This window comes from Scleropages formosus, chromosome 20 (genome assembly GCF_900964775.1).
Source record: "Scleropages formosus chromosome 20, fSclFor1.1, whole genome shotgun sequence".
NCBI classification, from domain to species: domain Eukaryota; kingdom Metazoa; phylum Chordata; class Actinopteri; order Osteoglossiformes; family Osteoglossidae; genus Scleropages; species Scleropages formosus.
In genome coordinates, this window is record NC_041825.1 from 504,469 (window position 1) to 519,999 (window position 15,531).

General features: G+C 46.1%; 2 protein-coding genes across 3 annotated transcripts; one reads left to right on the plus strand and one right to left on the minus strand.

Moving 5' to 3' along the window:
• Positions 1-1,023: 1,023 nt before the first annotated feature.
• phb (prohibitin) lies at positions 1,024-6,343 on the minus strand. Of its 2 annotated transcripts, XM_029246523.1 has the most exons (8): positions 6,269-6,343; positions 5,636-5,734; positions 5,338-5,440; positions 3,807-3,968; positions 3,184-3,326; positions 2,745-2,861; positions 2,509-2,604; positions 1,024-1,976 (listed from the first exon to the last, which is right to left on the minus strand). In XM_029246523.1, exons 3-8 carry the CDS (start codon positions 5,420-5,422, stop codon positions 1,764-1,766), a joined length of 816 nt encoding a protein of 271 aa, XP_029102356.1. In that variant the 5' UTR covers positions 5,423-5,440; positions 5,636-5,734; positions 6,269-6,343; the 3' UTR covers positions 1,024-1,763. The 2 variants fall into 2 exon arrangements, with proteins under 2 accessions (XP_029102356.1, XP_018582154.1); XM_018726638.1 differs by lacking the exon at positions 5,636-5,734 and having other exon boundaries at positions 6,269-6,340.
• A 1,827-nt stretch (positions 6,344-8,170) lies between these two features.
• LOC108919024 (uncharacterized) lies at positions 8,171-15,377 on the plus strand. The gene is made up of 6 exons (XM_018726726.1): positions 8,171-8,325; positions 8,835-9,025; positions 9,569-9,672; positions 11,124-13,940; positions 14,553-14,749; positions 14,925-15,377. The coding sequence occupies exons 2-6, from the start codon at positions 8,845-8,847 to the stop codon at positions 15,034-15,036; spliced, it is 3,411 nt and encodes a 1,136-aa protein (XP_018582242.1). The 5' UTR covers positions 8,171-8,325; positions 8,835-8,844; the 3' UTR covers positions 15,037-15,377.
• The last annotated feature ends 154 nt before the right edge of the window (positions 15,378-15,531 follow it).

The window sequence follows — 15,531 nt, forward strand, 5'->3', positions numbered from 1 at the left end:
GCTGAGCTCCGATGCCCCCATCTCTAGACGTGTGCGCACGTACGCGCACACACACACATGCAGTGTGGTGAGTTTCATAGAAACCAACCGCTGAATAAAACATTGATTTCCAAGGACTCGTTTTTCTGATAATCTCCCTGCACAGTACATGTTCAAAGCAAGACTGCGTACCGTATACACAAACTCACACACGTGCATGCGAGTCGTACCGGGGCAGGAAAGGGCCCTGCAGAAGCTCTCAGTTGAGGAGCACACACAGCTGTGTTGGTCTGGAACGAAAAACAAACAGGAAACAGAGAAAAAACTTCCTCTATGTAAAACTGTGGCTGCGTTTTACAGCACAGGCTGCACCTCTTTGAAAACAGTTCAAACACAGTGTATAGAGCAACACCGGTGCAGAGTAAGGAAGATGCGTCTGCCGGAAAATCTCTGTAGCTCATGGAGTGGAAGGGGAGGAAAAGCAGCCAGCAGCCTACTTCTTAGTCACTTTGCAGTGACAAGGACTTGGGTTCGATTACCACTCCTGCTCTGGTACCCTTGAGGTGCTGTGTAAATAAGCGAACGTTTGTTATTGTACTATTAGTATACTGTATAGTATCAGCATTATTAAAATGTAAACCAGTTCATAATGAAAGGAGAGTGCACAAAGGGGTCTGATCAGCTGAAGAGACACATTCCAAACAAAGATCTGTGCTTTTTACCCCCAAGAACTATGTATTCTCAACATCATTCTATGCTTGGCTTTACAGCTGCCTAGTTCAAAATAATCTGTGCAGGCAAAATAATCTCTACACTTTAAAATTATTCCAGGCCCTCCGACTGTGCATAAAGAGCCTCTACAAACAGTATCTCTGTTGCTCCAGGAGAGCATCTACTACTTACTATGGTACAGAAGTGCAGTACACTGATCTGTTAGCAGGAGCAGTGTGACGCTGCCCTCTAGTGGACACAAACATCAAACAAATTACTACATTTCAAATATTTGCATAAGAACCCAGCATTAAATGTACTAAGAAAGGAAGGTTGAGGTTTAATAGAAATATTTTATTATGATCAGAGATTTGTGGTGGAAGGAGAGCAAACATTTCCTTCCTGACAAGTGCTAGACACTGCGAACATCTCTGCAGAGCAGCTGGGAAATATGCTTCCCTGCTGCTCCAGGTGTCTTTCTTGCAGAGTGCAAACATTGCACTTTTGAGGATTGGGGAACTGAACCAGAAAGGACTGAGAAACTAAAGAATATGAAGTTCCATCTCTTGCGAAAAAGCTATAGATATGTGTTCCCACTGGGTGGAGTCAGCATTTCCTGTACATTCAATCAAGGACATTTCATAAATTATACATGTAACTGCAGATGAAAGATGATGAGAAAGAGCAAAGCAACAATCAGGAGAGGCGACTATCAAGTGCTTGTGTTGCATCCAGGCTTGACGATGCCCAGGCCAGGCTGGCTAACCTCAAAGCACTTGCTTGCTCACACACACAAAGACGAAAACTGCAACAAAGCCATGTGACTTTAGAAAGTTTATGAATGTACAAAACAAGTGGAAAACCTAAGGTTGAACTGAACTTGTCATTGAGCAAATATTCCAGTTCACACAACTGTGTTCTGTCCCCAACCCTCACATTGTTGTGCACCCATTTGTGGAGAAAGTGGGCAGAAAATGACCGCTATCTTATCGATTATCCACTATGGAATTCTGACTGAAACATGGTACAATACTTCACACATACACCTTCAAACTGCTTAGACTACTGCAGGGCTACTGGGGCAACTGGAGTAGTGTGCCCTGGCCAGAAGGCAGGTAGGTGATGTTTCGTGAACGCGACAGCTGGAAGGCGATGTCCTCCGCGGCCTCCAGCTTGCGCAGCTCTACCAGGCCGTCACCTGCTGTGGCCAGAGAGTTGGCAATGAGCAGGGCAGCCTGGGAGTCGCCCTCGGCAGAGATGATGGCCGCCTGTTTCTGCTGCTCGGCCTGGGGGGGGGGAGATACATTTGGATTACAGCTATTAGCAGCGTATCCGTGTCAACTGTGAATTTTGTTACCTAATGTACTGTAACAGATAACAGGCTGACGTCAACTAACCAGACACCTGTTACATCAGCTGGATTCAAGAAGAAGCAGCTATAGTGTCTGCAGAGATGTGGTGTAACACGACATGCCTGATCCCACACAGAGACACAGAAAACGCACTGCGGTGTGGTGGTACACAAACTCAGGCACTCGTTGGGCACCTACTTCAAAATGCCAAGCCTCAGATTATGCATATCTATTTGTAGTAATTTCAAATTGCAGCTCAAAGATGAAAAGGTAATAAAATCTTATTTTATTTATTATAGCAACATGAGGTTTCTTTTGAATCTAACCTCTAAGTAAACAGAGGAATTTTCATATTACTATAACTTTTTGCCAAGTGTGACTTGGTGGTAAAAGTGGCTTTACAGTTACAAAGGAGTTGTAGGACAGAACTCTGTGCATCCCAACTGAGACAGTTACACAGTTTTACCTTCTCCACAACAAATCGTGCTCTCTCAGCCTCCTGCTGGGCCACCTGCTTCATCTCCACAGCCTCCGTGAACTCCTTCCCAAATGTCAGGTGAGTCTGTAGTGAAAAGCCATCACTGTGAAGGGGAGCCAAATGCACTTGAACTGGTCATACTAATTTTTACACACACACACACACACACACACACACACACACACACACACACTACAGTTAAGTAGTAGTGAATTAAAAGGTACCAGTGAGACATCATCCAAGATCAGACCGAAGGTGGACGCTCTTTCAGTCAGGTCCTCACTCACTTGCCTGGACACGAGTTCTCTTTGTGTAATAAGTTCGCCAGCATCAAACCTCGCCTTTGAAACACACAAGGCACATTAATCACATTTGTTTTTTTCCCCAAATGCCATACACTTACCATTTCATTCCACATATCAATGTACTCAATCAAAAGCAAGAAATATAAAGTTCTATTAGAGCCACCATCGCACTTGCAACCACAACAATATACAGCACTGCATTTGGCAAGATGCAGTGTGTATAATTGTCATCAATATTTAATGCAGACAAGACCCAATAATAGCTATCTTCATATCAGCAGCTGTACAGACAGACTCAACCACACACTTCACCCATTTTTCTGCAGTGATTTCCAGACTCTGTCATGTGTCCACTCACCACCACAGACTTGAGGACCTCTGTGGTTATGGAAGGCAGCACCCTCTCATCATAATCTTCTCCAATGCTGGTGAAGATGCGGGGCAGCTGGCTGGCCATCGGCCGGAAGAGGATGCGCAGCGTGATGTTCACATTCTGCAAATCTGCAAGTGAAAGTACAATTGAGTCATGAGCACAAAGAAATGTGTGGGTGACTTTGGAAAAACTGTTTATATAGGAGAGATTTTTTTAGTTAAAGCTTGTTGTATTTATCTTTGCAACCTCACACCCAAATCACAGCATGGGACTATCGTAGGTGAAAGCTCCATCCAACACCTGCATTATATATGACCTGATCTTTATATATCGCTTTGATTTGGTCAGCTAATAAAAGTCCTGGTTATTTTAAATTCACTTTTTATTTAAAATAAATAAAAAATAAACCGCATCCAAGACTTGAATAGCAAATTAACCGGGAAACTTAGAAAGTAAAAAGTGTTAGTGAGGAAGGACACTTGGAGTATAGAATGACCAGTGAAATAAATGTGCAATCTCCCTGATAATAAATTTTGACAAAGGAATCTCTCTCTCACACACACACACACACACACACACACTAGAGCCACACCTGAAAGACAGCGTACCTTTGCTGCCTGTGATGACAGGCACGTTGCGGGGGCGTGAGCGGCAGTCGAAGATGATGGGCTTTTGAACCCAAGGAATGACGAAGTGGGTTCCCTCATCTATCACTGTGTCCTGCACCCCCCGGAACCTGTCAAAAATCACAGCCCGATGGCCAGCATCCACTGGAACACATTCAATAAGAAATGTACATATTAAGAACAGGTAAAACATTCCAAAAAAAGATAAACAACAACTCCCTGTATGGACCTGGACAATTATTACTTGACATATCGAAAATATAGAGATTTAGTATTTAGAAAGAGTATTAAGTAGATGCTTGCGGATCATTTGGTTCTCTCAAATCTACTACCTGCTGCTTTTATAGACTTCTATTGTAAATTAATGTTAATTTGGGGCAGTCAGATTGAAGCAGTAAGGGCACAAAAAACAACAGGTACTGATGGAAATCTTTCAGTTGTTTGTGTTCTGGATATGCATTCATTTGCATACTTACACAGTTATTTAATTTAGCTGATGCTTTTCTCCAAAGTGACTTACAATTATTTACCCATTTACTCAGGTATTTCACCTCGAAATATAACTCCACTTAGCTGTGTTTGTTTTTCCCACCTCTACACCAAAACATATTAAATTTGCTTAAGTTACAGATCACTAACAGTTTCTTCTTGTTGAGCATTGTCTCCCCACAATAAGACCTGAGGAGGCCAGCCGGCGGTCACAGACGCACCCCATGCCGACTGAAGATGATGACTAACTGCCAAGGTGGATGAGACGTACCATGCTGAACTGGGAAATCAAGCTATCATACAGCAAAGATATCATTATTACTTGTAAACTGGCTTAGAAGTCTTATTTAATCTTGAATGCCCAGGACGGGTGGGGGGTGGCAGCCACTGACACTTGGAACCCCAGAGGTTTTTTTCTCCCTTGGCTTTCAGCTGGGAGTGTGTCAACTGGCATTATTGTTACCACTGTTACCATGATTTATTGTTATTGCTGTCATTGCTGCTATTGTTATTTACTGTCATTGACACTGTTTTGTTTGTGCAGTATTTCTATCGCCCTTACCCATAGTCTGTGGAGAAGCATTCAGGAAGACTTTCATGATACATGTACATGGTACTTGTATCTATGACAAAATTGAAACAAACTTGTTCCTTTCCTCCATGGCTAGTAGGCATACTCATAGCTCTATAAAAGCATTATATTATGATGTCTGTAGTCAACTGTCTTGTTTGTTCTAATGTCTTTTTTGTCTTATGCCTGTGTTGAAGTGCTCTGTGTCACTGCATGAGAAAAGCTCTATAAAAATGAACTGATACAGCTGGAAAAGTTTTTTTTTTTTTTTTTTTTTTTTACTGCAGCAGTTTAGGGTAAGTACTTCGGAGTTGGGATTTGAATCTGTGACCTTTGGGTCCGAATGCAGCAGCTCTAACCAGTATACTAGTTAAGCAAGTCATACCAGGTTATAACTGAGTCAGACAAGAGCAGCAATGCTGCGAGGATAGCAGTGTTACATTGAAAACTCACCATTGTAAAGCGCAGAATTCACCACGCCTCCGCCAATGGCCAGAGCCAGACCCAACTTCCCTATGGACTCAAAAAGCTTTGCCATGGCTAGGTGTCACAAGTCCTGTGTGGACAACATGATCAGAGCACAGGGTGAAATGAGCTGTAGCCCCCAGGGTCCCCAAAAGGATGAAGAGCGACATCCACTGACAGACTGCCAAGCATGTCCCCCGGGGTTCACTGCCTTCCAGGTGGGAAGGAGCTCGGAATGACCCTACATTCATATCCATGTGACATTGGGAAGATGACAAATGAGCACCTTTAGTACGAAGAACGAACCACAGGATACAACATGACTCGCACACAGTGACACGTGACGGGTTGTCCGTTGTGTGTTTGTCCTCCACCACCTCAGCACCTGCAGCAACACTTTTAAAGTTAGCGCTCGAGCTACAGTCTTAGTAGTGCAAAAATCTGCTGAGGATAAACGTTAACGTGTGGAAAATATGTAAAAAAGTCAACGAAGGGGATTGAGGACGCGGGCGCCGGGTGCTGCAGGGTCCCAGACTAGAGCGAGAGCGGGCGGGGGGGGGAGCGCTGCGGCCTACTCGCCTCACACCGCATGCGGCATGCATGGCATGTTTTTGTCTGTTTGTCCCATATTCTGTACCAACACACATCTAGTTCACTTAGGAACAGACAGTGGTCTCGGAGAGCAAAACACGGGTGTTTTCCCTCACAAGAAGACATTTCCAGAACTTTCCATCACACACACACGACTGCCGCGGTAAAAGCCAGCTAACGTGCTAGCACTACTTGGCATCCTCACTAATTGCTAACACGCACATATTTTCAGGATAAAATACATTCACAACAAACGAGCACCTAACAAACACAACATTTACTGTGAAATGTTACTTTTTTTCTGTTACAGAATTACCAAACCACTCACTTTCACCGTCAGCTTCAGACCCCTCGCCGTGACCTCCACCAAACTGATCCCCAGACAGTGACAGCAAGCACGTGCAGGAATGCACTGCGCATGTCTGACAGGGGTTGTAATATTGGCTTTTTCCATTGGCTCAATTGAACCACACTGAGGATGCTGGAATTTGTAGTTTTTGTGTCCCTTGCCGTAACGTCCTGAGTATTTCTTCAGTTCATTTGTAAAGGAATATTTTTTGTTTTTGTGCATTAATGTACAGTTTTAATTAACAGTGTATTTTAATTTAAACATTAGTGTAGCGTATATTGTTCAAATAGATTTTTTTTCTTTCCCGTCTACGCTATGATCATTGGGTTAGATGTATTGGCAAATATCATAATGATAATTCTGTCAGTGTAGTGTTATATTTTGAGAATTATGCACGAACTACTCAATTTACGAACAAAACAATCTTTTTGTAAATTGATTTTTTTTTTTTTGTAAATCCAAAAGTCTTTTGACCACTGCCCCACAATATATTAAAATTTAATAATAGCCTACTGACAGCCCTCTATTTAATAGGTGAGGTTCTGAAAAAGTCTCAGACACAGCAATATTGTAGTGCATTACACTTACATGCATTCACTTAGCAGATGAGCGTTTCCCCCCCAGAGTGATGAACAACTTGGAGTAATTTAACAGCAAGCAAAGAGCTTTAGATGTTGACACACAGATAGTTTGCAAGATACCACAGTTAGAACTCAGCCTGATAGGAATACTGAGGGGACCGTGACATTTTAGGCACTTTGAACAACATTAAAATCAAAACAAAATAAAAATAATTGAAAGGAAAAACAACTTCTTTCCACAAAGTGAAGTGGTTAAAGCTGCTGCCTTTGGCCCCTAAGGTTGCAGGTTCAACTCCCCCTCCAACTGTAGGAAGGTATTGACCCTCAATTGGTCTTAGCTGTATCAATGGATACATAATTGTAGTTGGCTTAACATTGTCAGCTGCTATGGAGAAAAGTGTCAGATAAATGAAGGAAGGGCAATTAACTCCAATTGTTGACCAATTTATTCCATAAATATGAACAATGTTCCTTATGTGATTGATCATAAAAATCCCAGACAGGAGAAAGACTTGGATGAAAGCTTAGTTTCTGAGATCCTCTGCCTGATGGTACAACTCTCAAAGTGTCTATATATTCAGAAAACACCAAATGGTCAGTAATTGCATGTTGCCTAGTACACAAATGTAATGTTCCAACTCACCTGATGCAAAGGTGTCTGTTAAATAATAATAAGAAACTTTACTGATCATTGCATTAATGTGATAAAAATAGTAATTTCTTACAAACTTCCCTTTTACTCCCCTTTACATTACTGTGCACATACAGCACTTTAGTGGTAGTGAATGAGTCCTGCTCGTGGCTTTTACCACAAGGTTACACTTTTACACTTGGACATGTAGAGCCTGAAAACTCTCCGCTCCCCTGGTGTGATTTACCCTCTTTGTACCACGGTCACTCTGAGAAGGGCCCCGTGAAAGTGGTACTCGTCCACTACTTTGTTTTACCGCAATCTTTCGCTCTGTAGCTTTTCGTGGCTCCAAGCGAAACACTGAAGAATTGTACAGAATTGAAACAGAGAACATATAATTTACCCCGTAACTATTGGTGAAACAATATTTCGGTTTAACGGAATGGCATGACATTGGGTACTTGTGAGAAACGGTATACTTTACTGTATTATACCGCACAGTCGGTAAATGAACTGAATGTTTGATTGCACTTTTACTGTATTTGACGGCACTATACTGCATTGTACTGTACGTAGTTTACGTCGCTTTATTTAACTGCAGCTCCGAGTCCAACAGGCGCCGAGGGCGAAGATGCCATTTTGGCGCGAAGCGACACTTTGGCCGCGAGCTCGCTTCGCCTCCGCTGCCTTCCGCTCGCGGCGCCCCCTGGTGTCGGAGCGACGTCACGACGAGCGCGCGCACGACCGAGCGGCCCCTTTTACTTTCTGTTTCTTGAAAATGTCGGTGTGCGCGAGCCGCCCTCCATCCGACAAGGAAATAAAAGGTAAAACACGAGCTGCGCGAGCGCCGCGCCGAGTTATTGCTTGAAAAAGTCGCCGAATGTGTGACATGTAAGAGTCGTATTTCGATGCGAAATAAAAAGTGCGGTGTTTGTGCGGCCTAATAATGTCATAATCATCATGAGGCGCGAGTTTTTTCTCGGCAGAGCTTTTCCGCGCGCCCGTGTCTCAGGTATAGTGTTTCGGGTACAGCACCTGTAGGCTCATGGGAAGTGTGTGTGTGTGTTTGTGTGTGTGTGTGTGTGCGCGCGTGCGCACGCACTGGACACCACGTTCACACTCCTGAGTCCAACTGTTCCTTCTATTTACTTGTGGATCTGAACCTTGTCCAGTTACGATGCCGATGGTAACGTTGTCATGGAAAAAAGTACTGAGGAGTAGCGAGGCTCTGTTGACCATATGTGAAGCACACACACACACACACACACACACACACACACACACACACACACTTTATGTCTCTCTCGCTGTGACGTGTCCCCGATGACCCCAGAGCGTCCAACATGGAAGGGGGCCGGACGGTGAGGGTGAGCGGTTTGCCCACGGACGTCGAGGAGCAGAGACTCACCGACAAGCTGTTCATCCACTTCCTGAGGAAGAGGAACGGAGGAGGGGAGATCAGCTCGGTCCGCGTCTCCGAGGGTGGCGCCGGATCTGCGCTCGTCACCTTCGAGGAAAGCGAGGGTCAGTAGGTCGTCGGGTCGAGCGAGAAACGGAGAGCGATGCGTTTCCGGCGCTCGGACCCTGCGCTCGTGTTCCTCGGAAAGTACCGGAGGCACCTGTGATACGCTGTCCCCGCAGAGGAGTCGATGTGTGACACTTGCCCCAGTAGGTCCTGTTTTCGACGCCCAGGCAGGACACGAGGAATGCAGAACAACGCCGGTCTCACCTCCAGCGTGTAATTGGGTCGCTTTCCGCATCAAGTATTATTTTTACATCTGTCGTTTAACGCGGGATTATTCTGGGGCGCTGGAGTTAAAAAGTGTAGTATAGCGTAAGATCCGGGGCAGCTGATAGCGTAGTGGTTTGAGCTGCTGCCTTCGGACCCAAAGGTCACAGGTTCGCATCCCAGCTGTGGGACCTTTAAGCAAGGTGCTTACCCTAGATTAGTGCAGTAAAATTACAGAGCTCTACAAATGGCTAAATGAGTGTAAGGAACAAATAACAGTGTAAGTCGCTTTGGAGAAAAGCATCAGATAAATTAACACATGTAAATTTCTGACACAGTGGCCCAGAGGGTAGCCCAGCGTGGGAAGCACATCTTGAGAGTGGACGACGAGACGTACGAAGTCACGGTCTGCTTGTCCCACAAGAAAGTGGACCCAGATGAGGTACACAGACAAAAAAAAAATGTCTTTCTTTGCACCACTGGAGTGTTTCTTCAGATTCTAGATTTTTGCTTTGTGTGAGAAGGAATGTGTTCGCAACAGGACACATGTGGAATATGATCGTTGAAGGATAAGTTATATATAAGTTATTATAGGCAGTTCCCGAGTTACAAACGTCCGACTTACATACAACCCATACTTACGAACAACCTCCTTACTAATCGGAAGTTGATTTTTTTTTGTCAACCCTCAAGTAACAATCAAATGAAAACTTCATAATTAAGCCTATTATATTAAAAATTTGAGTTTCTGTACATACAATGGTCCATAACAAATGGGTGTTATTTTGCAACGCGCATCAAAACATTGCGCGTCTACAGCAGTCGATCAGCTCGTGGGCGGGACGCGTGAGCCCGAGGTAGGACAGACTACCTTCTTTTACCATTAACAGTGTCTTGTGTTACTGTATTTGGCTTTAATTTTCTGTTTTTACCCCCTTACCATAGCACCAAAGTGTAAATGTGATGCAAGTGATGGTGATGATGCATCCAAGAGAAAGGAAGGGATCACGATTGACACTAAAGTGGAAATAATAAAGCGAAATGTAAAACGCCAGCAAACAATGGAAAAGCGAACAATAAGTTTCTTTAACTTTTTGCACGCGCACACACTGTCCCTCTTTCTTTCCCTCTCTCTCGCTCTCTCTGAGAGTGCTCAGCTACAAAAGACATTTCTTCCCAGTTGTGGAATCTCACTCCAGACAGCCCCCCCCCCCCCCCCCCCTTTGCTAAAGTCCCATCCCTCATTGTTCCCCCGTCCTGTTCCATGTGTCTTCGACGATTTCAGATCCTCGCCTCTGTTCAGTTCGCCGATCAACCGACCGACCATATGCCCATATGCCCATTCCCAACCACAAGAACACGCCTAGTCCTTTGATTCTGAATAAACGATCCTGCACTTGGGTCCAGCCTCCTCCGTGTCCTCTGTTCATCATCGTATTAGTAACATTTATTATTATCTCTTTTTATGTCTCTGTTATAAATACTGTAGTTACATTTATTATTATTATTATTATTATTGTATTGTTATATTAAAGATGTTTCGGTGTATCCCAAGTGTTTCTTTAATGTTTTTATGTATAGAAAGGTACACGATATACTAAGACAAACGTTTGACAAAATGACGTTAGATACCCGCCGTACCTAACTTTTCCGACTTGCGTCAAAATCCGACTTAAAGACAGATTGAGGACGTGGAACTCGTTCGTAACTCGGGGACTGCCTGTATACATATAAAAGGAGTTACATTTGCTCTGTGTTGTGGTCCCAGGAGACGTCACAGCTGTATTGTATTACTATGTTACTGCCTAACCTCAGTGTTTTTGTTCTTACTTCATGGAAGTAATTTGCTGCCTTTTCTGCTTTCTCTGCCTCCTCCCTCTGCCACTGCACCAGGTGTTTGTATGTTCTGAGCTCACCGTGGACTGCAGCCAGCTGCCCTCGGCAAAGGAGACCCTGTGTGGCGCCCAGCAGAGCTTCCCTCGTGTGCACTTCAGCTTCAGCCCTCTGGAAGACCTTTGCACCCTAAAGGGACGGTTCTCTGAGATCCAGGCGCTCATCACCCAGCTGCTGGCTAGTCTGGAACCAGAGTCCTCCAGGACCTGTGACGCACCTAGGACAGATGCCACAGTCTCTGGGCCCTCGTTCGTGAGTAAGAAGAGTCTCGGTCGGGATGCGCACTCCACTGGTAGCAGCGAATGGCAGCTAAAGGCCAGAAGCTCAGGAAGGGCACCTGGCCTCGGGGTTGGAAATTCAGGTCAAGGTCACTTAGAAAGGAATCACCGCCACAGTGCCACAGACTTGGCCCTGGAGGATTGTGGGGGATGGGAGGTGGCAGCAGGTACCCCCTTCGAAGACTACTCCCTGGCCCTGGACTCGGACATCTTCCGCTACCTGCAGCAGCACCGCAGAGACGAGTACGAGCGCATCCTGAGCCGACACCCTGTGGAGGTGGTGGATGTCACGGCGCAAGACGTCACCACCCTCTACCTGAAGGCCGCAGAGGGACTGGTGGGAGGCGCGAGGCGACCGCTGGAGCACATGCAGCAGGTGCACAGCGAACTGGCCCAGCTGTACCAAGAGATGGAGGCCCAGCTGCGCAAAGAGCAGCTGCCCAAGGAGCTTGTTCCCAGGAGTGGCTTCAAGGCAGCCTTGGAGGTCCTGCAGCGGCGCCTGCCCAGACTGATGATCAGCGATGACGAGATGAACGTCTACCTTGTCGGCAGCGGCAGCGACGTCTCCGAAGCTAAGCAGTTCTTCCTGGACGTGAAAGGGACAGAGGGCCTGACGCAGGGGGGTGTTAGTCACAGGGAGCCCGAGGCACAGCAGCTCAGGGACACACTCTTCTCCACGTCCACACCTGTCTCTCTGTGCAGAGTGCCGGACGACAGTGAGAACAGGCTGCGAAAGACGGAGGCGGACAGGACACATTTCAGGGAAGATAATAAGGAAACCGTTGGGGAGGACAGGCTGAGGTCCTTGCTCGATGACACACAAGTCAGACCGTCAATGAGCAGCGTGAACAGCGGGCTGAGGCTTGGCACTGGGCTGCTCTTTGGTCCAGGGGCTGTTGGAGTGGGAACTGCCAGAGGGCAGGACATCTTCAAAAGAACCAACTCCACGGAAAGCACTGCCCTCCGGAGCTTGATGTCAACCAGTACCGTGTTGCCCAGTAAAAACAAGCACTTTGCCAGTGCACAGAAGAACTTGCACAGTGATCTGCTTGTGGATAGAACTTCCCTAACTACTGCAACATCCCCACCAAAGTTGGGCTCCCAAAGCACGTTGAGACGGAGCAACAGCTTTTCCGGGCTCGTGAGGCCCAAGCACAGCGATAAGGAAAAGGAAGTCCCTCGGAATCTTCCAGCGAAGACGAAGCAAGACGCCACCCACACCTTTAATGCCAGTGTGAGTAAACGGGAACTTTATAGTGTGGAGATGGTGGTTCCAACTGCTACGTGGATCTATATCAAGGATGGCAACAGCAAATGGTTGGAGGACCTGAAACCTTCCGTGGAGATTAAAGAAATCCTCTCCGATAATAACATCACCCTTCAGCTCAGCGGGCCAGACGCAGAAAAACTGAGTGTATGCCAGCAGGAAGTAACAAAGCTGGTGTCTGGGGTTTTCGTAAAGGAGTTCCCTCTAGTGAAGCTGGGCATAAAGGACCCTAAGGACAAAACCTTGGAGGAGCGTTGTGAAGATCTGAGGAGAAGGTTTCCGAAGGTGAAAATTGTGTCAAAATCAAAGACTGTTCATATTTTGGGGCCAAAGCAATCCTGCGATGAAGTGTACTTGTGTCTGAGGGAGGACTTCCAGCACAAAGTGGAGAAAGAGAAAAGGGATGAGGAGGGAGCCCTTAGCAAAGATAACTACTCTATGATTGCGCTTCCCAAGAAGTCTCAGATCCAGCAGCCCTTCCAGGAACCATCGGATTTTACAAAGAACCTGATCAGCACCTCGCAGAGTTATAACTCTGTAGATGGATGTGTCGTCCAACACAATAGTAACATCACTGTAGAGAGTTCCAAGGGTGCCGAAGAGATAGAGAGAGAAAGTAAACAAAAACAGGGCAGCAAAGTGAAGGAGAGTGCTGAGAAAAGTGACTCAACTGAACTTTGCTCAGGACCCAGAGGGGAGCAAAGCAGCCAGTTAGTAATGAGAAATGATGCGGGTTGGAAGTTTCCTCGTGGAACGGCCGGTAGCTCAGACTGGGAGAGCCTCAAGAGCGACATTTCCCTACTCAAAGCACATAGACCGAACTGGAGCACCACGTCACCTAGTGCACCAGTGTCCCTACTGATCTTTGACTACAGCACTCGGAAGCCTGTGATGCCAAAAGAGAGCAACTCAAGGGCTAAAAGCCTCCACAGACATTCCTCTGTTGATCCAAAGAATCAAAAGACACAAGTAGGGGAAGACTCCAAACAGCTGGACTCCAGTGCCTACAGCCGGATGCCACAAGAAAGCGAGAGGCAGACGTGTGGTTGCGGTGTAAGCGGACCTTCGGTGAGCAGGACAGCGTGCGGTGTCACGGTTTGCCCGAAGTGCTTGGCCCAAGCCCATTCCTCCTGTTCAGTCTGCAACCAGGGGCATGAGCCCCGGGGCATAAAGGGCAACGCGTTCTTCAGCGAGATGTCCTTCAGCTTGCCTGGACACCCAAAGGACCTGACACTCAAGATTACCTACGTTATTCCTAGTGGCATCCAGGGGGTAAGCTACACGCGTTTCCATTGACTCATACCCAGAATCAGTTTCTTGTCAGGAGCTCCCAGGTTCGAGTTTGCAGTCTTAGTCTTGCTGTTTCACACTTATGAAAATCTGCCGATTTTGGAAGCGTCGCATATACAGTTGGGTACAACGGCAGTGCAGCAGGTATCACTGCTCGCCGCTCCTGGGCTGCAGGTTTAATTGCGGTTTTGAATCCTCTCAGCCTGTGTAGAGTTTGCATGTTCTCCCCATGTCTGCGTGGGTTTCTTCCCACAGGTGTGTTTCAGGTGAACTGGTGAATGTAAATTTCCTGTAGTGTGTGTGTGATTGCTGTGTGATGGGCTGGGGTCCCGTCCAGGGGGTACCCTGCTTCCAGCCCTTTGCTTCTGGGATAGGCTTCAAAGCACCATGACCCTGCACTGGGATCCTGGTTGTCGATAACAAACAGACAAACACGTGAAAGAGTCTATTTGGTCTGTTAGTAAGACAGCGAGACAAAAGTTAACCACACACACGCAAGTGTGTATTAGGAGACCATTTCTTTAGACGGTTTTCTGATGAATTCATTCTACACGTGTATAGCTGTGCAGTGACATGTTCTTCACTTTGAAATAGGAGCACGATCCCAATCCAGGGGCCTCTTTCCAAGGGGGCAAGTTTGAGGCCTTCCTTCCGTTCAACGAACGAACACGGAAGCTGCTGCCGCTGTTGCAGAAAGCCTTCGCTTGCGGTCGGACCTTCGTCGTCTCAGCGGGCAGGGTGGTCTGGGGGAGCATCCCGCACAAGACCAGCACGGATGGAGGCGTGTCCAGGTGAGTGCACGCTGCAGTGAGTCTGAAATGTGGTATTTAAGCGCTTGCTGGACAGACGTTTCGGGAACGACGGATCCGGAAGGATGCGGTTGTCCTGGCGCCGGGATTTTTACCTCACAGCATAAAGTGTGCTGCATCCATGTGAAGATCTGTTTCTGTTCCCCTCCTGCTGTAGGAATGGCTACCCAGACAAGGGCTATCTCAACAAGTTAGAAGTGGTGCTCAGCTCTTTGGACTGTGGAGAAGAGAAAGGAACGGCACAGAGTGCAGAAAAAACCCAAAAGTGACATTGACGAGAAGAGCGACTCACTTCACAGTAAGAGTCGCCCAGAAACACGGCTCGCTTGCTCTGCGTGTCATCGCCAAACCTCCGTTCTTCACCCTGATGTGTGTTTAATGTCCTTTTCACAGTATCACTCTGGCTTTGCTGTGTTACATCACAAAATACATCACTGGTCACATGTTCTGTTCGGCTATTGATGCTTTTATAAAAGGGGTGTTTTCAAAGGCCGTACATACATGTTAAAATTATACGAGTCATTAGGAATTAGACAAAATGTCCTGTAAATTTGATTTTGTTTGTACATACTTTTCATTTACTTGGATTAAAGTTTTTTTAATATGTTCATTCTATCTACTATATGAAATTTTATTTACATTAACATTTTTAGCTAAAGAATAGAAAGAGTGTAAACGAGACTGAATATTTTGCACAAGCAGAAATCTGCACCTTTACCACCTGGAAAGACCCCCCACACACACACACACACACACACACACAC

Coding starts and splice junctions, on each gene's coding strand:
- LOC108919024 (XM_018726726.1), top strand. CDS start 8,845: ATGGAAGGGGGCCGGACGGTGAGGGTGAGCGGTTTGCCCACGGACGTC. Junction 13,941..14,552: donor TTCCTAGTGGCATCCAGGGG/GTAAGCTACACG, acceptor ACTTTGAAATAG/GAGCACGATCCCAATCCAGG. Junction 14,750..14,924: donor ACGGATGGAGGCGTGTCCAG/GTGAGTGCACGC, acceptor CTCCTGCTGTAG/GAATGGCTACCCAGACAAGG.
- phb (XM_029246523.1), bottom strand. CDS start 5,422: ATGGCAAAGCTTTTTGAGTCCATAGGGAAGTTGGGTCTGGCTCTGGCC. Junction 3,327..3,806: donor TGTCATCACAGGCAGCAAAG/GTACGCTGTCTT, acceptor TTTCACTTGCAG/ATTTGCAGAATGTGAACATC. Junction 2,862..3,183: donor AGGTCCTCAAGTCTGTGGTG/GTGAGTGGACAC, acceptor TGTGTTTCAAAG/GCGAGGTTTGATGCTGGCGA.